This window comes from Protopterus annectens, chromosome 7.part0, assembly GCF_019279795.1.
Source record: "Protopterus annectens isolate FY-2018-M chromosome 7.part0, PAN1.0, whole genome shotgun sequence".
Classification (NCBI taxonomy): Eukaryota; Metazoa; Chordata; order Ceratodontiformes; family Protopteridae; genus Protopterus; species Protopterus annectens.
Window position 1 is genome coordinate 858,145,337 of NC_056739.1, and position 23,020 is coordinate 858,168,356.

General features: G+C 38.7%; 1 protein-coding gene and 1 long non-coding RNA gene across 3 annotated transcripts in view; one reads left to right on the plus strand and one right to left on the minus strand.

Annotated features, from left to right (window-relative positions):
- Nucleotides 1-23,020, plus strand: part of LOC122806742 — a 1,208,783-nt gene that overhangs the window by 289,334 nt on the left and 896,429 nt on the right. The window lies entirely within an intron of this gene.
- The window catches only part of ECM2 (extracellular matrix protein 2), a 374,664-nt gene that overhangs the window by 203,563 nt on the left and 148,081 nt on the right, over nucleotides 1-23,020 (minus strand). The window contains exon 4 of the mRNA XM_044077415.1: nucleotides 19,654-20,322. Within this exon, the coding sequence (XP_043933350.1) occupies nucleotides 19,654-20,322 (669 nt within the window). The remainder of the gene's footprint in view (nucleotides 1-19,653; nucleotides 20,323-23,020) is intronic.

Sequence of the window (23,020 nt, forward strand, 5' to 3'; positions counted from 1 at the left end):
TTATCTGTAGCTTCGCTATTTTCAGCGTTCGCTGTTTTCGGGTCGATATTAGACCATTCTAAGTATTAACACTTCGATGATCTAATATAGACCCTAAGTGGTTTGGTTGAAGGGTCCAGTCTACACAATGAGCTGATTAATTTGTTTAACAATCAGGGATGCAAATTATTGGAGGTAATGATTAAAAATAACCTTAAGGATATAGACAAATTGCTTGAAGAGATTACATTGATTAATGATAGTTTAACTTCTGATTTGCTTTTTCCAGTAAAAATGAATGATTACCGTAGCATTTTTGACAAAGTTGATTCTATTATTTTTGATATCAAGATGAAAAAAAGACCAGGTTATATAGGGACAAAATGGACTAAAAATGGGGGGTTTCGTACCCACCACCCTATAAATTTAAACATAAACTGTCTGATGTGTTAGAAACAAATTAATCTGATGTCAGTTTTCATTCTATCCGTAACTGTTGGGTTTGGATCCAACTTAGCTGTTACTAAAGCTCATGGTAACCAAAAAAAAAAAAGCACTTGAGCTCCTCCCTTACCCATAATGCACCCACCCCTAGCATACCTTAGATCTTGTTTGCAGGCTTTCACAAAAGGACAATGTCAGCCTTAGCTCTTGAGCTTCATCGCTAAGTTTCAGATAAGTTAGAATTTCTCTTTTAAAACTTTATATTCTGCCTTTCTACTTTATTGGTCTTGTTACTATTAATCCCTTACCCTTGTACAAGATGGTATTAATGTAAATAACATTGTTAGTATCTATCCCTTTTTATCTTACGTGTTAGTGTATTCTTAATTCCCATTATTGATAATACCTTTTCCTTTTTTTGTTCCCTATTAAAAAAAAACTTTCCTTATAATAATTCTGTTTTGTTTGTAAAATGGCTGAGAAGGGCCCTTCCAGCTTTAAAAAGTGCTTTAAGTGTTAGCCCAAGTTGCCTGTTTCAGATGCCTACAATCTTTGTGGTTACTAGGTCCACAGCACTTACAAGAAGACTGTTCTATCTGCCACAGTTTTAATCCCCATGCTTTAGTGGACAGAAAGAACAAATTAATACTGAAAGGTTTGTTGCCTTTGTCTTTCGAAGAAGGTATTACAGGGGCTCAATCCCCCAAGTTTAAATCCAAGGAGTTGAAATCTCCTGTTGTTTCTACTTCCTGAACTCCATCCTTGGAGTTGTCCAGGAAGAGGACTAAGTCAGATTCATGGAGGTCTCAAACCTCTTCCCCCTTAGATCTGAATAAAAAGAGGTTTGTGGATCTGATATCCTCAGAGCCAACCAAAATATATTCAAAGCCGACTGTGTTGGATGCTACTGTATTGCCTAGGACCCGTTATTCTCCATCTGTTGATCCAGTTCCTTCCAGGCTCCCATATCCTTTATGGAAAGGTGCCATACTAAGCAATGTTCCCTGGCCTCATTTTGTTCCTCCAAAAGTGTGACAGAAGAAGATGTTGATAGGATGAGGAGGAAATTTCTCTCAGAACAGATCCATATGGGTGTGTCACTGGAGGTCCATCCTTCCACCACACCACCATCTCAGACTCCTTTTCTGATCCCTTTGGTTGCTTCAGAGTCTATGGATCCAAGCCTTCCAGGTCTGTCTGGCTTGGATCTAAAGATAACCCTATGTTCAAGATCAGAGGCTAACTCTAAGTGCCTCAGTTCCAACATCCTCAGATCTGGAGGACTCTCAGAGCTGAAGCTTCCTTGTCGGACCTGAGGCACTGGGATTGACTACAAAGATTTCAGAGCCATCTCTGCACCTTGTGCTTCAGCATTGGATAGCTTGGCACCGACTTACTCCTCAGGGAGATTGCTTTCAGGGCTGGAGGAGACAGTGGTACAGAATCCTGTCTTCTCTGTGCCAAAGTCTTCTCTTTCTCCGGGGCAGTCTGCCTTTGAGGTTGCAAAGAGGGTGTTTTCTGCTCCTACTGGATTGACGGACCTAACCCCCTTGCATCTTTAGTCCAGCACCCAAATGTCTCTGTGCTTGGAGCCTCACCTTTCAACTCCACAGGTACAGCCAGCCTGAGACTTCCAGTCTACGCAGCAGGCTTTCATAGTCTCTTCTGACAATTTCTCAGAACATCCCGCTTAGGAAGTCCCTAAGAAGATAAAGTGCAAAGGGAGGAACTAGGACTCTCCACAAGCGTCAGTCACTGAGGATACGGACTTCGATGAGGGTGAAAGATTCCCACGATCACCTCCAGAAGACATCTCATTTGGAGACATCCTTGAGGTTATTAAACGGAGAGGTGGTTGGACCCCCAGCAACCCTTCACCTGAGGAGTCATTATTTCTGGAGGCCTTTGGAGCTGGCCCATTTACTTCCTTGGTTAGTCTGCCCACCAATGAGCTCATTGATTTAGTCTCTTGGCGGGTGTGGAATGAGCCCGATGCAGTTGAACCCATACCCAAAAGGCCAAACAAGATTCTAGCTCCACCTGTGGTGAACAAATTTTGGGCTAAAGGGGTGCCCATGGATGGCATGGTCATGGTGGCAGCCACCAAGAAGGAAATTGCCAAACAGAGTTTCTCTGTTCATCCCCCTAACAGGGAGTCCAGGGTGATAGACAATAAAAAATAAAATATGCCACTTAAGAATGCTTCACAGAATGGTTGCATTGACAATACCATAAATACTAAGTGCTTTCACCCACACAAAAATTAGGGACTGTGTTTATATATATGTTATTAAGAATTCTTGAATTCACAAAGTATGATATGCACATGCAAGTATTATATACACAAGTGTTGTAGAGAGTATGTAGGAGCTTTATTATATTATGAAATTTAATATTTTAATACATTTTGAAGCACATATTGTTACATCATATACTTTTTTATTCTTATCTACACATTTTTTGTTTTTCATTGATAAATTGTGATATGGTGTGGACTAACTTTTTATAAAAATAGATTTTTATTTTGATTGGAGTGGAAGGTTTTAACTTTGTTACGTGGGTTAGGTACATGATTCAGTTAGTTATTTAAATGATTCTTGACATTAGAATTGTTCACTCTGATGAAGCCCAGTAGATTTAATGGGTGAAAACGCTTAGTATTTATGGTATTGTCAATAAAACCATTCTGTGAAGCATTCTTAAGTGGCATATTTTTTTATTTTTTTCTGATTGTTGGTTATGGAACACTCTTTTGAGAGTATTTTTCCATTTACTTAGGGCGATAGACAGGTTTGGGAACCATGTGTATGCTTCAGCAACCTTTGCTCTTAGGTCACTGAACTATTTAGCACATTTTAATAGGTTGCAAAAGGATTTGATCAAAGAACTTTCAGCTTCCCTTTCAGGTACCATTTCTGCTGAGGCCCAATTGTCCGTGACTTCTCATTTGGCTACCCTCCAGTCTATCTTGAATTCATCCATGAGGATTATTTTGCAAGCAACCAAAGGCACTTCAAGGGCAATGGGTTCAGGCATATCTATTAAGAGGCATGCCTGGATGCGTTTGTGATTTTGTGGAGCTCTTCAAGTTTTCGTTCATCAGTGCTCCTTTTCACGGCACTTCTATGTTCAGCCCCAAAGTGAAGGACACATTATCCAGGTGTGAGAAGGATGGAAAGACCCTCTCTGTAGTGAGCATACATTTTTCAACTCCTCAAAGACCCTTTTCTAGGAATCAATGAGGTGGTCAGAAGATCTGGTTCAGAAAGTCCCAGGTTTCTTTCCAGGACACATGTGGAGAAAGTTCCCCTGGGGACAGAGGGGGGAAGCTCTAATGGACGACGGTGCCCCCATGGCAGAGGAAGCCCAGAAAACCAGAGGTCCAGAGATTCTTTCTCTGACAGACCCTATCAGCGCTCCTGAAAGGAGGCCAGATTTTCCACCTCTGGAGGCAATTGGGGGGGTCAACTATCCCTGCACCAGAGAGCCTGGCTAGAGATAACAAAATATGGTTGGGTGCAAAGGATTATTTCCAGAGGTTATATAATAATCCTTTCCCTTCCAACCCTAACTCTACGAAAAATTCCCTGATGTTTCACCCAGTCAGAAGAAAGCAGTCATCAGAGAGTTCCCATAGAGTATGGAACTTACTCAAGATTCTTTTTAGTGCTAAAGAGATCAGAGGACTGGAGACCTCTTTTGGATCTCAGCAATTTGAACAAGTCAGTTTGATACACAAAATTTTGGATGGTCATGGTTCAGTTGTTCTCCCTTTTCTGGACAAGGATGACCAGATGTGCTCTATGGACCTTCAGGAGGCGCAGTATCACATAAAGATGACCAGACAATCTGGAAGGTAGTTACACTTCTGTCTGGAAGCCAGTCACTACCAGTTCAAAGCTCTGTCCCTTGACCTCACTTTAGCCCCCAGGATGTTTACCAATTGAATGGCAGTAGGAGCAGCTCACTTGAGACTGCAGGGATTCCAGATGTTTCCATATCTAGATGACTGGCTCATTACTGCTCCAACCAGGCATCTGTTAATAAGGGTAAGATATCAGGTAGTCCAGATTTGCTCTCATCTGGGGATAACTATAAATTACGACAAGTCTCACCTACAACCAGCTCAAAATTTGGAATTCAGAGAAGTTGTTTTCAACACAAAGTCAATGATAGCTTCTCTTCCTCTCTCAAGATTACAGAATATCAGATTACAAGTCAGAAAAGTAATTTGCAGTACCAAGATTTCAGCCCACTTGGTCCTTCAAGCTCTAGGATCAGTGTCAGCAACAGTAACCTTAGTAACTCTAGCCACATTTCATAAGAGAATTCTTCAATGGATATTAGCAACACTGTGGTTGATTCTTTGCCAGCACGTGTTAGCACCAGTAAGAATCACTCATGTATGCAAGAGAGATCTCTGGTGGTGGATTCAATCAGATCATGATCTACAAGGTCGTCCATTCATTCTTCCTCAGCCCAAGGCCATAGTAACCACAGATGCTTCCCAGTTGGGGTAGGAGGGCACTTTCTGGGGAAAACAGGCCAAGGCACTTGGTCCCCTGAAGAGGTCAATTTGCATATAAATGTCCTAGAGATGAGAGGCAGTACTGTTACTGTTGCAGGCACTCCAGAATGCTCTCCCTTCAGGGACAATTGCTATTCAAACAGACAATATCTCAGTAGTTTGGCACATAAACAACGAGGGACCAAGTCATACCCCTTGTGTTGAGAAGTGCTCAGAGTGTGGCAATGGGCGATCTCATCCAGCCTCTTTTTCATAGCAATACACATTTCGGGGAAGTCCAGTGTGATAGGAGATGAATTGAGGAAGTCCATTCTTCTACCTCATGAGTGGTCCTTCAACAAGAAAGTGACAGATATAATCTTTCATCAATGGGGCCAGCCTTGCTGTGATCTTTTTGCTTCTCCACTAACAACAAATACAGCAGTTACTTTGCCCTAATTCCCGCACATGGGGAATCACTGAGGGATGCTCTCCTTCATAACTGACCTCCCAGTCTGCTTTGTGCCTACCCGCCGATTCCATTAATTCTGAAATTTCTGCAGAAAGCTGCCAGGTTGAAGAGCTAAGTCATCCTTATTGCACTTTACTGGCCTCAGCAGGTTTGGTTTCCCTTCCTATGGCCTCATCTATTTTACCAACCTTGGATTCTGGATCCAGTTCCAGACTTCCTGTCTCACCTGACAGGCATGATTCACCCAGACATCTCGAACTTCAAGCTTACAGCCTGGTTTCTCCAATTCCATTAATAGCCAGACAGCTAGTGCTCTCTTCCCCTGAACGCTGTAGCTTTTAATCTTCCCATAAACCTTTGACACAAAATCTCTATACATGTAAATGGAAAAGATTAGTTTACTGGGCACAACAAAGTCATACTGATTCTTTCTCAGCTCCAATACGTAACATGCTTGAATTTGTAGCTTTACCCTTTAAAGAAGGGGTGAGCTCCTCTGCCATTAAGGTTCAGTTAGCAGCAATACCTAATTTTCATATTGGATTTGAAGGTTCTTCTGTGATCTTTTCTAAACTATGCAAAGCATTCTTGAGAGGCAGTCTTCTTTTGAGACCACCACCATTAAAAGATACTACTCTACCATGGGATCTGAACTTGGTACTGCAATCATTAATGCACTCCCCCTTTGAATCAGCAGCTAAATGTGACCTTAAGTGTCTCACTTGTAAAATTGTCTTTCTAGTAGCCATTACCTCAGCTAGAAGAATTTCAGAACTTCAGGTCTTGTCTTCAAAACCTCCTTACTTGATTTTTCATAAGGATAGGGGTATATTACGAATCAATGCATTCTTCTTTCCCAAGGTGGTGTCAGAATCCAGTATCAATCAGTCAATTAAATTTGCAGTATTCTTTCCTAAATTTGCAAACAAAGGTGAATATATTTTATTTGCTGTTCAGAAACAATTACATTTTTATCTAAATAGGACAAAAGAAATCAGAAAGATATTGTTTGTTTCCTTTGCAGATTTGAAATTGGGTAAACCATGCACAAAAGTAACTTTAGCCAGATGGCTGGCTGACTGTATATATTTTTTTATCTATAACAAACTGGGTCTTGCTTTAATTAAACCTTTAATAGCTCATTCAACTAGATCCATGGCAATTTCTTCAGTATTTCTCTCCAGGATTTCCATGGATGACATATGTGCAGCAGCAACTTGGGCAAGTCCTCATACCTTTATCTCTCATTACAAATTAGCTCTAGTCTCGAGGGATAGAGCATCTTTTGGTTCAACTGTACTTAGGAATATCCTTCCTTAGATTCCACCCAGGGTTTTAGGTAGCTGGGGAACTCTGTTCCAACAGTTGAAGATAGAATGAAAATTGAAAACATCAGATAAAGAAGTTATGTACTCACCATAACATTCCATCTGTATTGTCCATTTTCATTCTTCCTCAACCTCCCACCCACCAACCCCCATCTTTTGTTTCTACAAACGTCTGGAGTAGTGAGATTTTATAAGGACACCACTGTCCTTTTGATTGAGCTCCAGATATGATTTCCTCTGTAGGACACACACATTTTTAAGTATCTTTATATATACACATTAATAGATACCATTTATGGTAAAATCAGCAAACAAGATAGGGGGCATGTTAGGGGTTGGTGCATTATGGGTAATTGAGAAGCTTGAGAGCTTTTTTGGTTACCACAAGCTTTAGTAACGCCAGACCCAACAGTTGAGGAAGATTCAAAATGGACAACACAGATGGAACGTTATGGTGAGTACATAACCTCTTTTTATACAGATACTGTTGGACTTCAGGGGCTTGACAGTGGTGGAGGTGGCAAGGATTATGGGGGATCTGAACCAAATTAACGACGAGTCTGCTTTGCAGTTCCCTTTACAGGAGATCAGAGAGAATACAGAACAGATTACCGCACAACCTACAACAGGGAAGACAGGATCAATGGAACAGCAGGAGATGGGAAAACAGAGAGAGACTTTACAGGAGATAGTGAATGGGTCGATTGTCTTCACCCTCAAACATGATTTCAGAGTGTTCAATTATAGTGACTTTAGGGCTGATTATAAATGGGCCCAATTGTTTGAGAAATGTCTCACCTTTGTACTGTCCAGAAGAACTTGTGTAAACAATGTCCTTATCAACTTAAAACCTTTTACCTGTAAGCTTAACTTACATCTATATTTCGCCCACAGAGACCAGTTAGGCCCCAACACCTCTAATAAGTGTCACAAACCCAGTATTTTCAACCCCCCCATTGCACCCTACAATTACCCTTTTTGAGAAAATTTGTGAGTCTAACAATAGACATTTGTTGTTTTTCAGAAGGCCTCGGGATAGTTTCAATCTAGCAAAGGAAGAACAGTCGTCGTTGAGGCATATTATAGACAGTAGACAAATCAGGCTTATGAATCCTGACAAGGGGATAACCTCATCATTATGAATACCAACGACTACATTAACAAAATATTTAATATGCTTTGTGGTGGCACATATGAAGAGGTGTCCATTAACGAAAGGAACATTCCCTATCACAAAACTGACTTCATATTGGAAGATTTTTTTTTGACACAAGGCCTTATTTCACAGAGCCACTTTGAATTTTTAAGGTTTTTGAATCCAAAAACGCCCACCATATTTGCCATTCCCAAAGTCCATAAGGATTTATATCATCCTCCATTGTGCCCAATTGTAGATGCAAAAAACTCAGAAACTTCCACCTTGGCCCGTTACATTGATTTCTATTTGAAATAGGTGGTGGTCAACATTTTACATCTCTACAAAGACTCATGAGACTTTTTGAAAAGAGTTTCCAGGGACATATGCAGCAATGATATTATTTTTGTGACCATGGACTTCAAGGACCTCTTTTCAGTTATTCCCCACAATTTGTGTCTAGAGTGGTTCTATGGCTATTGGTGTTTTCAAAGTACACTGGACCTTGGTAAGATCAAGCTACTCAGAAAATTAATAGAAATTGCCCTGGTGAACAATTTTATTAATTTTGAATGACAGCTTTTTAGATAAAGTTCTGGGCTAGCTATGGGGGCCACCTGTGCCCTGATCTTCGTCAACCTAGTGATGGCCCATTAGGAATTTAACTATTTATTTTGCTCTTCTTACAGCAACATGTGGAGTTTGTATGGTTGCTGATTGGATGATATCATTTTCTGGACTAGTGGACTTGAAAAACCCAATGAAATTTTTTGTTACTTGAACAATAGCACTGAGTTTCTCAGGTTTACCTTGAACTACTCTGTTGACTACATTAACTTCCTAGATGTTACAATCTGTAAAAACAGAGACAATTATTGTTTTGAATCAAACATCTATAGGAAGCCAATTCAAACTCTTTGCTGCACATTTCCAGTTGACATCCACTACATTAAAAAAGGCACTGGTCATGCTTGCCCACACTATTTTACAACAGCAGACCTTTCTCCAGGAGAGTACTAAATTAAAAAATATATTCGAGGTACAGGGCTAACTCTCCCAACCTTCTTAACGTTATTATGGGAGAGATTACACTAAAACAGGACCAGTCTATTTTCTTTTCCTTGATCATGAAACAAGCTTCTTGCACCGGTAGTAATACCCAAGTAACAACCTCAGGTAATTATGAAAAGGCCCTGGTTCTCACATTTAATGTGGACTTTTTGGTCATTAAGTCTGTGTTTACTGAAAGCTGGAACATTTCTTTTCCATGGCTGGTGAACAGTTTCAGGTCCTGGGTCTCTCCCCTAGCATTGTTTACAAGAAGGACACATTTAAATTTCTTATAGAAAAAACAATGTCTACTACTTTAAAATGTTGCATGATAAAATCTGGGCATTGTAATCAATGTGGATTTATTAAGAAGGGCTCCATTTTTAATATTGCAGTCTATGATAATGTCTTCCCAAAGCAGAGATTTTACTGTTCAAGCTTTGGGGTCATTTACATGGAATAATACCAGGTCTGCCCTGCTGTCTATATCGGAAAAACTGTGAATCCCCTTAGAGCTAGAATTTGCCAGCATATGTACGATGTTGACAAGAAGGATGAGTGGAACACTCTTTTTCAGACATAGTGTGTGTCTTTTTGGCTTTTCCCGGTTAGGGGTCGCCACAGCGGAACTCCGGTCCACTAATGATTGGCAGTTGAGTTTTATGTGCCAAGTTGCCAGCCCTGACGCACAACCTTCAATGAAGGTAGGCCCATTCACACATGTCTCCATGCAGAAGATGCTGTAGCTGAGAATCGAACCGGACAGCGTCTTACAGTGAGGTGACAACGCTACCGCAGCACCACCACCGCAGTTGAATAAATCCCACAGTTTTAAAATTTTATGGTATTAACTATGTTGACAGCAATGGCTGGGGAGGCTCTGGAAGGACTTTTTGGAGCTCAAAGTAGCAACTAAAACTTAATTCTACCAGTGGCCATGGTCTTAATGACACAGTGTCTAGTAGCAGCATCTTGTGGCTCAAAGCTTCTTTTTATGTGTGAGCTTTAATTGTACTTTTAAATTTATTTCTTTTATGCTGTGACAGTATTGATTACTGTCTTCTGTTGCCGAGGTTTACAGCTTAGTGTGGCCTTGGGTCTTACACATTGTAAATATTATTTTTTTATTTACATTCATTTTTTTAGTACATGTGTTTATTCTGTTTCAGTCGATGTTTTTGGTTTTAGGTTTCATTTTGTTGGTTTCAGTCTTGCTTGGATTGAAACTATTCAATTTGTGAACTAGTTTTGTTGGTTTTATGAGTCTTTCCTGTTTTTTTTAGTTAATGTTTGTCTTAGAAGTAACCAATGTATTCAACCCTATACCTGTAAATTTTAATGGTTCATTTTTAATTAGCTTAACTTGTTCAATTAAGTAGGAGGGCTTTCAAGATATATAAGGTGCGGATTCACTACATAATCTCGAAATACTGAATCATCAAATTTCAGTATTTTGAAACTATGAAACAGAATCCACAAAACACCGAAACTACAAAACCCTGAAATTCAAAACGCAGAACAAACCACATACACTACACCACATATACACCACAACACCCACATCACAACATAAAACGAACAAAAACTACACACATACACACGCTGTGCCCCCCACACAGCCCCTACTTATATATACTAACCCCGAGACTGCACAAACAAGAAACAAAAGCAAACTCACACACGCACATTCTCCCGTCCCTCACACAAACATCAAACATATCAGCACACTCAAACACACTCTAATCCCCAATCAAATCCCTTAGAAAACACTCACTTACCTGACAAAACACCTAGATCCACACACGGCACCATGCACAATAAACACACAATCATGGACATCATGTAGCGTAAGGCCATAACCACGAATTTGAGATATTCAAATTCACGATTATGGACTTTCGCTATTTTAAACATTCGGGTTTATAGTCTCGAGATACTGAAATTTGACATTTCAGTATTTCGAGGTTATAAACAGCTCCCTTTTTTTTCATTCTGATGAAGTCTCTTTGTGGGATGAAAGTACTTAATGTGGATTAAATAAACTTGAATTTTTTTAAGAGATTATTTTTGTCCAGTTCCTGTAGTCTGGGTTTGGATTTCTCCCACCATACACTATATGAGCAACTTTGAGGATGTTACCAGGAAGTTTTATTGCTCTGGTTTTGTTGCAGTCAGTTCCAAAATAAACTAATGGAAATTGGAATCTTGTGTATTTACTTTTACTGTACAGGAGAGCTGGATTAAGCTATATGATTTTATTGACAAGTTGATACAATGATTTGTTCCTGTCGGTAATACTTAGCGGGGTTAGTAGTCACTGTCTAAAATGGTGGAACAGTAGGCTTTCACATTTTAAGTTTAGGAAGAAGAGACCAAGGAGATCCTTTGAGTATCATCCTGCTCTGTATAGTAAGCAAAAATATAATACAGTAAAACAAAACTATTCTTAAAACTGGTTAATAAAGTGCAATCTGAGAATGAAGTAAAATTGTCTATAAATGTTACTGGCAATCATAAAGCCATATGTTAAGCATCTGGCCTCCTTTGGCAAAGCTGAAACATCTACAGTCTCTCTCAAATGGATGAGAATTTCATTACTGAACCTAAAGATCTGGTTAAGGTTTTTGCTGAAAGGTACTTTGCTGGATTGTACGCCAGCAATTCTTTTAATCCACCCCCAGTTATTCTTAGTGGTACTTCCCAATGATATGGGATATTGATATAAAAAGGGCATTATTAAACATAGTGTAACTGTAGCTGGCCCAGCTCGTCTAAATGGATTTTTCCAGAGACCTTATTGCCATGCTTAACCTACTTGCTTCAGAGGTCTCAAACAGAAGGTTAAGTTCCGTCTATCTGGAAGGAAGTACTTGTCATTCCTATACAGAATAGTAATCCTAGTATGTCTATTGATAACTGCAGACCAGTTATCCTTAATTGTTTACTTGGGAAATGTTTTACGCATGCTCTGTGTTTGCCTATCAAATCCATGTTTGATTTTAGCTCTGACATCTTCCAACATGACTTTCTATTGAGATGTTTCTGTTTCTTTTTTCTAATTATTTTCTATGAGAATTTCATAAATCCTGTTGACTTAGGTTTGACTGTTGACAGTGTATACTTTTTTGCAAAAGCTTTCAAATCAGTCCCATGTACAGATTTTTTTGATATGTGTAAGACCAATATGAACCTATATGTGACTAAGTGGGTTATCAACTGATGGCTAAATCAGAACTGTAGAATTAGAAGGAAAAATGTTATTCAAACTACAACTTTGTTGATAATGGTATTCCCCAAAGATCTTTTCTGGGTCCCTTGCTTTTTACTGTGGTGATGTTGGACTGCCTGGTATCAAAAAATGTGTGGTTTATCAAATGTTTTGATCACATTAAAAAAGATTGCATAGTCACCATTAGTCAGAATCACCATTCTCGTAGTAGTTGTTTAGAGATTTTAACTACATGGATAAGAAACAAGGGCATGAGGTTTAACAACACTGTGTATGGTGACTCACTATTGATCAAGTAACCTAGTGTACCCATATGCATTGGATAACATTCTCTGATCCACCATGGTTAAGGATTTGGGTATACTGGTAGATTCTACATTGCGATTTGATGAGCATATCAATCTTATAATCTGGAAATGTTGTGGGTTTATTAAAAACATTATACATTGTTTTTCCAGTAGATACAAAGATGTTTTGATTATGCTTTCTACATCTAGTATTCCCTAATAAGAGGGTATTGTGGCTGGCTCTTTTTGGGCATTGAGGCGCTCTAATTTTGATATGCTCAAGTCCATTTAGAAGACCATTACAGGACAGGTAGAGGGGGTCTTTATCATTTACCCAACTCCGAGAGACTCCAACATCTTTTTCTCTTTTTGATAGGTTATAGATTACTTGTAGGTGATTTAATTTAAGTTCTAAATACCTATATGATGAAGCTCGGGTAGAAGCACTGAGTATTGAGTTTGTAATGCACAGTGCCAACACAAGGAGCAACAACTTTATGGTTAGTTCAGCCACTGTCAGCTCTATGATAAAAAGCTCTTTCTTGCACCATTAAGCAGGGTGGCTATAGATCTCCCTACCCATACATATACAATGCAGTCCTGATTTGGATACATATAAGGGGCTTTAGATCAATAATTTAAGAATATTGCATTTGCATCTCAATTGACAATGAGGCAAATTCTTAAATGGCCTATATAGGCCCTGATTTTGTATATAGTACTTTTCCATCATTGAATGAAGGGTCTAGATGGCAGATATCAATGCTTTCATTTCTTTGATGTGTGTATACTTTCTCCTGTCTTATTTGGTACAAACTCCCTGTACTGTGAAACCATTTGAGCAAGCCCACTCTAAGCAAGGCCTAAGGCATCTTCTAAAACCTTTTGAAGGGGGAAGGATTGAGAAAGGGGATCCCTGGATTGCCCTTTGTCTATTTAGTCCTTTAACACAGCCTTTTCTTCACAAAAGGCAATAAAAGAATTGGGAAGGAGAGACAATGGCAGTGTTGTGCCTTAACAGATTCTAGAAGCCACTGAATTTTCTCCATTTGGATTCTGGTGAACTACTTGGATTGAAGGTGCCATGAGCCGCAGGGCTCTCAGAATATTTCTTCTAGAGGTCATATATAGATTTATGAGGAACAGAAAGTTTGTCAAAAATTGATTTTTTTTCCACAGGGAAAAATGCCATCTTGTTGAATGTATGTAGAAAAAAATCACAGAAACACTAGAGATTGAGTGAGTTGCAGATTGGAGTTGTTGAAGCTTAGAATAAACCTCAGCCCTTAGAAAGAGGTTGATAATAAACAGTAAGTCATGAAGAATCTTTTGAACTAAAGTGGCCTGAATGAGGAAATCATCTAAATGGGGATACCCAGTAGTTTGCAGAATGCTGATACAGGGGCTAGGCACTTTGTGAAAACTCTTATTATCATGTAGAGCCAAAAAGGCAAACTAATAAACTGAATGTGATAACCCAAAACACAGAATCTCAAAAAAACTTCTGAAGTCTGGATGGATAGGCATATGCAAATTGGCATTCTTCAGATCCAAGGTACCTAAAATAGCTTATAGAAAGAAAAGATGAAAAAAGTTTGGAGAATTAGCATTTTGAATTTCAGAACCTTTGAATAATTGTTCATTCTGGATAAATCCAATATTGGTTTCCAAGTTTTCTTTCCTTGGGAAAAGGAAAAGCATGGGATAGAGCCCTTTTCTTTTTTTTTTATGGCAAAGAACAGGTTCTTTTATTCCATGATGGGAGGGATCGGGCAGGATTGTCAGGAACAGATGTTGGCTTGAGGGAACCAGAGGTATTCCAAAAGAAGATGGAGGAATTTCAGTGAAATCTGTATTAATTCTTTAAGATTTCCAAAATCCAAATGTCTGCTATTCTTCATAGGGAGGCAGTGAGGGAGTCTCCCAGAGTGGTTTGGGAAGGAGGCTGACATGGTGGATGGGGGATAGTCAGAAACTAAATCTTTTGTCTCTGAAAGGTCCTTTGGTCCCTTTGAAATCAGACTTGGGGGGGGGGGGTTCTTGTCATTTTAATGGATTACCTTTTAAATGAGAAAGTGATTGATTTGTGTGAAAAAAAGGACCTGACTTGGAGGCGTAGTTCCTCAGGAACTTAAACGCTGTTTAAATCCTAGCATTATCTTATTCCTTTCCATTATTTTTTTTTTTTTATTTTTAAGCAGAATAGGATCTGAATAAGTTGTTCTTATCCAAAGGAGCATCTAAATGTTTAGCATTAATATTGTTGGGTAAAGATTTGGAATGAAGCTAGGAAAACCACCTAAAGACTGATCCTATAGCAGCTGCAACTTGATGAAATGTCTTGCAAGCTGTGAGGCAGAACTAAGCATGTTTTGCAAAAAAGTCATAGTGTCTGATTCAGGTAAGCTTGGCATTAATTTAGCCATATTATCAAAACTAGAAATCATACATTTTAGATTCATGGATTGGTATTAGTCTCATTTGGTGCTTAAAATTAAACTAACCCACTGGAGTTTAGATTCACCTAACCCTTTCCAAGCTCTATATTTATATATTACTCTAGTGATAATTACTATATCAAAACATTGCTATTTGGAAGGGACCTATACATTGGGATAAATCATCTTTGAACTGTGTCCATTAGTAGTAAAAGGAGGATTCTAGAGGTAAATGTTCTTCTCTCCCAGCCATTGATCCAAGTTACACTTGATTGTTGTCAGGGGTGAGCTTTGTTCTACATGGATGGAGAGTCTGTTCCAGAGCAGTGGATCCTTTGCGAGATACACCTGTCCCATCAAACCATTCTGTTAATGTTTCAGAAGACATTTAGATCCCATGACTGAGTATTTTTTTATATCATTTGACTTGTGGGTGTGAAGTAAGCCCATCAGTAATGGGTTAGCGGATTCCTTGTATGCTAGAAACAGTTCACCTCTCAGAAGTCTGTAAGAAACTGAATATAGAGGTAGAACTTTGAGGTGGCCCATACAGGACATATTGTTTAAGCCTTGCATCCTTCTTGTGAAGTATCGCTACAGGAGTTCTGGTTGTTACATGTGCCTTGACAGAAATATCCCAAAAGGGGCATTATTGTCAGATTGGCCTAATGAGGGTTGAGTAAAGGAGGGGCAGTAACATTTCTGGATCTAGAAGCAATCTCATTGTTTATGAACTATGCAGTATAGAAGGATTTCTTACTACAGTGGACACATGCTGGACAAAAGTTAGGTCACTGCCCACATAAGTTCCTAAATCTCAAACTACTGAGTCAACTCTTAGGGGTGTGTTGTCAGTGTGGTATTTCCTCACGGACTTTCCAAAGGAAACAGTAATACATTAAGCATTAGTCCAGGAGTCTGGCACCAGTTATTTGATCGAGATCAGCTTTTCTGAAGGCGGGCTGAGTCTTTTGGGGATTTGATCTTTGTTCCAAGCTTGCAGTCATCTGTAAACTTAGCCAGAGATGCTGAACAGAAGAGATCCCAACACCAGACCTTGGGGGGGGGGGGGGGCTGCACTAATGACTAGTCTTTTTATGGTGGTAGCTTCCTCTATTTTGATACCCTTCATCCTATTTGTGAACCAGTTGGCAATCCATTGGGTGACAGAAGGATTTATGGCTAGTTTATTCAGCTTTTCCTAATATGCCTGAGTGGAGGATTGTGTCAAAATCCTTGGCCAGGTCGAGGTAGGCGGAGTGTACCATATTACCTTCTTCCATTGTCTTGGCAACTTTTTCAAAAATGTCCACGGGTTGAGTGAGCTTGACCTGCCTTTGACAAATACAAAGTGAGATGGGTTTAGTGTTTGGAAGTTCTCTCTGACCTTAATGATTAATTTTTTGATAATTAATTTCTTGGAGTTGCATATGAGACTGATCAGATGTATGGGAATGTTATTGCCTGGGTCAGTGGAAGGTCTTCCCTTATACAGGGGAATAACTGCTGCTATTCTCCATTCACTTGCTACAAAACCTGTATGGAAGCTAAGGTTGAACAGTGCTGTCAGGGATGTGGCTAAATCGTGTTTCATAGTATTTAAGATGCATCGTGAGTATTGTTGCTTTGTGCTCCTGAGATTACAAACTTAACTAAAAAAATATCTTTGCTTGGGTGGCTTTTTTTTGCCTCAAACTTGTCTTTGGTAGACTTGAGTTGCTTGTTTAATTTAATGATGGGTGCTGTATCAGTCTGTGTATTGCTGCTGTTACTTTTAGCCAGTAATCCCTTCCTTTTATTGTAAAATTCCACTAGAGGGTTATTTTTGTGGTATGCCCTTCACTTGATTTTGCTGTGTTCAGCTGCTTCTATGCAGCTGTTTATATGCTGGTATAGCTCAGTGGTATGTGTGTCCACATATCTGGTAGAGTTAACTCATTTTGGTGGGAATTTGAAGTTTGCCACTGTATCACTTAGGAGAAGGTAGTGTGCCTTGGAGAAATTTTTAAAGTTACTAGGGATGGAAGTGGTCCATGGATTCAGTTTTATTTTGATGGAGTCTGATTTATAGTCAGAACTAACAAGTGCTGAAGATACAAAAGGGGTGGTGCAAGATGCCCCCATATTAGTAAGGACAAGCTTTAAGATGTTATTCCCCTTACTGGGTACCCTGGCTTGTTTCAGTACTGACAGAGTCTTTCATCTTGTGCACTAGTAGTGGTATAAGTTTCCTAGCCTATTTTTGGGTAGTTTAAATCACCCATGAAAATGTATTTAGGTATAATACTGAGAGAGGCTCAAGTTCTTATAGATATGCATTGTGCCTTTCTTGGGCCTTAGGAGGTGTTTTGTAGCTAGACGGTGTATGATAAGGGACCATTCTGATGATGATTTCAACATGAAGAAGCTATAGTGCTCATTAACCAGCCTAAAAGTAAGTCTGCTCTGAATGAAGACAGATACCTCCAGCTGTTTTCCTCCTGTGCTGTGACTGGTCTAAAAGTATGGAAACCATTATAGCCCTGCACTGCTGGACTACCCTTCATCATTTTCTTAGTCACAGCACAGATGTCTATTTCCTCCAGGGTGAGGAGAGCTTTTAGACAGTGGAAGTTCTTGTTTAGGCTCCTAGCATTGATCAGTAACACCTTCATGTTTTCATTTGTTTGTTTCTTTATATTGGTAGGTATGCCTGGTTGACATTGCGAATAAAAGGTCCTATGGGGATGGATAATGTATTTACCAAAATTCAAAAGCCTAGAGGGGACAGGTGCAAGACCATCCTTGAAAAAGCAGCATGGTCTATTGATCATGTCTTCCCAGGTTGACAGATATTGCACCCTCTTCAAATGACACCAAAAACCAAGCCTGTTATTGAAGTCAGCTTTTTGGTCATAGTGTGGCATCATAATTAGAGAAGGTAGAATGCTGCTCACTGCTAAGCTCATAACTGTCTGGGGCACAATCTGAGAGCTACATCATTTCCCTGTCTGTCTCTCTCTCTTCATATAGTTCAAGGAGGTATGTCTCAAGTCATTGACACCCACATGCATTATCAGGGTGTCATATCAGTACTTGTTGCTCAAAGACCTGGGTGCATGTGTGATTTGACAGATCTTGGCATCAAGCAGACAACTAACCATCACGGTTTCTTTGCTCGGCCTTGGAAGAAATACATCCGAGTGTCTTGGTGCTTTGTGCCTTTGTTGTGTTTGGGAGGTCTGTGAGATTTAGGCAAGTTAATCATTTCACCCTCAGCATATGAAGGATTGTTTGTAGTATGATGTTCATGATGAGGTGTGGTGTGTCGTACTGCTTATACAATCCTGATGTCTGAGTTTTGTGTGTGAGATTTTAGCCTCCAGTGCTACTATATATGTACATCTCTCATACACTGTGTTTTGCTGTTTGAGTAATAGTTGATTATCAGAAAGTATGAGACAGTTCTTACATTGTCTCAAGATACCCATTGTAGGCTGGCTACAGAAGTTGTGGGGATGTGCCAGTCTGTGGTTTACATGGAAATGATTTAGGTGGCTGTGGGGATTAGAAGTGCTCTGATTTGGGTTGGCAACTAATCATATGGATCTGGTAATTAATTTCATAAAAAGACAAGTTGGCAGAAATATATATCTTCTTTAAATAGCTGTGTTAGGCCCTACTTTCCATGTCATTTGGTAATGCAATAGAATAGGTAATACATACTGTTATATTCTACACGATCAAATGTTCTTAATGTCAAACTAAAAACACCAACAAAAAATGTTTAAACATACAGAATATTGAACGGAATAAACCTCTAACTAAAAAAATACAGAGAAAGGAAAACTATTTCCTCTCCTGATAACAACACTAATACCCCTATAACACCAGCCTGAAATTTGTCTGAATAGTGGAAGTGTTATCGGAAGTTTTTTTTTTTTAAGTTAAGGTGTAGGGTTAGGGTTGGGGAGGGGCAGCATTAGGGTTAGCACCCATTACTAAAGAGGGTGGGGGGACTTCATGGTGGTTCATTAGCAGGACCATGATGACATTGCTTACATTACTGGTGCACTACATAATCAGGGTTTAGCATATACAGAAGCATGCGTGCACACTCCAGAGCAAGTAGTATACAGAAGTTACAACAGTAATTAGGAGGAGAAAGTTAGGGGCATAATAAGAAATCATATCTTGCACAGTACATGATTGCACTATTCTCAGCACCTGACTCTTAAGGAAGCAAATTTGCTGGTGAGCTGGCATCCCTTAGAGAAATGAATGTGTCAATAAAGTGGCCAAGTGTAGGGGAAAAATAAATAAATAAATAAATAAAAGAGTACACCAGCTCACGTCCATCCCAGCTGTTTGTTCTTGGTGCTAAAAACATTGAACATGTAGTCGTGGGCAGTGTATATTCATCAGTAGTTACATTTTTTTTTTAATCTGAGTTTCACTGATATGTCCATTGGGGGGATGTGAATAATCACTGCTTAGCAAACATTATCTCTAACTATAATATGTAATTAATTCAGTTACATTGGAAAATGCACATAATTTATAGCAGAATTTAAAATTTAACCCACTGAGTTTGCCAAATTCAGTTTCATTGGGTATTGCTGGCTTCTTGAATACTTCCGTTAGGTTTTGCTATCTCTGTGGTAAACAAGGCTGCTAATACTATTAATTCAGTATAAAAAATAAACACAGATATGCAGTACAGTAATAATAAGTAATCATCTCTATAAACAGTTATTACCAAAAAATGTTGTATAAAGGAACTTAATTGTAAGTGCTTCCCTTACCTGCAAGGTTCAGGCACTTTAGTTCTGTGTCTACAATTGATGGAATGTGAGTGATCTTGCTGTACGTACAGCTCAGTGTAGAGTCGGATACAATGCATGTAGATGGCAGTGGCACATGGAGAGGTGGTGGTCTTTCATCTGGATGAAATGGTAGTGATTCTGGAGTTGGAAAGTAATGTGGAGGCATTCTGAAAACATCTCCTCTGAGAATTTCTTCTTCTTCATTTTCATCTTCCTCCTCCTCCTGCTTTTCCTTTTCTTTGCGTTCTTTTCTTTCTTTTTCTAGCTTTTTGTTTTCTTCTTTTTGTCTTTCTTCCTCCGCCTGTCGTAGTCTTTCACTTTCTCTTAGCTCCTCTTCCTCTAATAGTGCTCTCTTAATTTCTTCTTCTTCCTGCTTTCTAAACATTTCTTCCTCTTCTTTCTGTTTCAGCTCCTCCATTTTTCTCCTTTGCTCTTCCTCTTGCTTCTTCAGTTCTTTTTTTCTCTTGCGCTCTGCCTCCTTTTTGTGCATCATTTCCTCTTCCTCTTCCTGTTGTTCCTCTTCCTGTCTGAGAAGTTCATCAATTTCTGCCTGGGTACGTGGTGCAGCAATTGGTTCACTGGGGTCATTTGGCTCTGAAGAATCACCAGAAAATTCAGTTTTGTCACTTTCCGGTAAAACGTTTGTTACTAAGTATGAAGATAGCCATAGATTGAAGAGATGCAGATGACATGATGATGGGAGGATGACAGTAGTATACAGAACATAAGAAGAAAGATCGACAGTTTATTATTAGTGAAACTTCAGTTAATGTTGTTGGAATACTGTTGCATCTTAGTACAGCATGCAGTTTGGATGGTTATATAAACATGAATACAAGAAAAATAAAACAAAAATGATTTCCTTATATTCATTAGAAACAGATGGTGTCTCTCAAGGAAAAATCATTTATTGTTTCATGTAATGTTAGTAAGTCATAAATTTAAATTCCATTATTTTGTAAGAACACTCATGACTGATTGTCTAAACCTCCAGTTATGTAGTTTAGAGGAAAAAAGCATTCTAAATCCACAGTTTGCACAAAACAAACTGTTCTGGGTTAACACAATAAATAATGGTTAACAGAAAAGATTTAGGTGATGTCAAGCAAGAGTGACACAACTTTTACAATTTTTTTTTAAATTTTGCATAGAAATATATTAGAAAATATTATCATTGTAAAAAATGTTTGCAGTCTTTATTACATCTTTTTTGCACCCCATCATTCAGTAGCAGTGCTGGACCTCCTAAAATATGTTGAAACAGTACTGTGTTGTACACACAATGAAGCAATCATAGTTTTGACATATACTACTACTCAGAAGTCCTGGGTCAGAGCTTTTTGCCCCTGCAGTTCACATGTTATGATGCTTCTGCCTGACAGTGTGTGCGGATAAGAATACAACTAGTACTGATTTTGGTCAGATTTTTTTTTTTTTTTTTTACAGCAGCCTAAGCAGTATTTAAAAAAAAGTTTGTCTGTTAGCTAAGAGCTGGGCTTAATCTTTTCATAACTTTTTTAAAGTGATGTAATAATCTTAAAAGCAAAGCTCCATATAGAAGTACGATGTATATTCTTCATTTTCTATCGTATTTTACTATCACTTTATTTTCTTCTCATTTTTTTTTTTGCTGCCATCTCTGTGTTTATTATTAGCATTTACCTTGGTGGTTCATCCATCATACCATGTGTAGCTGGGGTTAACAAACCCATCACCGCAGACTTTGATATCACCAAATGAGCTAGTGTCATGGTTCCTAACCACTGAAAAATAGGATACATTCATGTGTGCTGATGAGTGGATTCTGGACATATTAGAGTGGTTGGATCAGTGATGGCTCAGGTTGTTCATGTGGTCAAATATGCTAAGTGTAGCATTATTTGCATCCCATTGGTGCAGAGTTGATTCCATCTATAATACCAGGTATATCATGTAGCAGTTGGTCAAGTGGCACAGTATGTTTAAACCGCCCTTATAAAATTGTAAATAAAATAAAAATAATTAAAATAATAGAAATAAAGATTTCTGGGACCAAAGAAAGGATTTTTTTAAGTAACAAGTCACAGTTCTTATTAAATATCCACAAAGCCATGTAGATGGTCATCTTGTTTATGCCATCTGTCCTTTACTGAGACAAATATCCTTGTTTTCTTAACCTCACAGTACTTTGTGTACAGACCTTTATAACTTCAACTTCATATCAACCCTTGGTGGTAATCTGCCAAGTGGACACAATCCTGAAAACAGTAGCTGAAGGTAGGCTTGCAGCTGCCACATCAACAGTGCAGACATCTTTAGAGCTAGTGTAGCATATCTAAAAGTCAAGGAGAAATAATGGATGCTCGTTGTGAGATGGGAGAAAATGTAACTTATTTCTTTTGTCTGTCTCTTACATGCATAACCACCTTGTACAAAGTCCTTTTATGATTTTGAAGTTTCCCCATTTGGATTGCAAGGTGTTTGTTTAATAGCCTTTAAATACATATTTCACTGCTATATATTATGTATGTACTATACTTTATTTTTAAATAAAACCAGCACTGTTGTTTTTGATTATTGGTTTGTAACACAAGTCCATTTCCACCTTTGCCTGAAATTGAAACAAGTGTGTGTGATGCTTTTTCAGTCTTAAGAAAGTGGTTTATTTCATCCAGGCAAGATTTGTTAGATTCATTGACAGAAAACTTTGTAATAAATGAAAATAGTTATTTTTCTTCCATAAGTGAAATTGTTGCCTTTTTGTTTTATATAACAGCAGTATTTATATTTTGTTTTGCTAATTGTGTTTTTATTGGAACTTGTAGTAGTAGGGCATAGTACCAGATGAGCTCATTGCTGTCACACCAAAAGCTGCTTGTCACTGCACTGAGGTGTTTGTCATTGTGTTTGGGGGGGCATTTCCATGGAAATGTGTTACCCTTCTAGATGATAATCATGGAAGGAAAGAAAGTAAATTATCTTACATTAAGTATTTGTAACTAGCTTTGATTGTATATGCTATCTGCTCCTTATAATTGACTGTAAATGATCTGTGTTAATATTGCTTTATACCATAAAAATCTACTGCCAATCATTAGCGCGGAGTTCCACTGTGGCGACCCCTTACCGGGAAAAAGCCGAAAGACAAACAACAACCTGTACCCAGGTCATAGCTGAAAAAGATTTTGTGTTAAGCCCACATACTCCTTTACCGAATGTGTACATAGACGTTAAATTCCTCTGGCATATTTAAAAGATCTTGTTAAGCTCACCCATTGACTTGAATAACATTAAAAAGCCAGGTGTACTGATATGAAAATTGTTTTCAAACATGTCCATGTTTACTTATCATTTGCGTGTTGTCAGC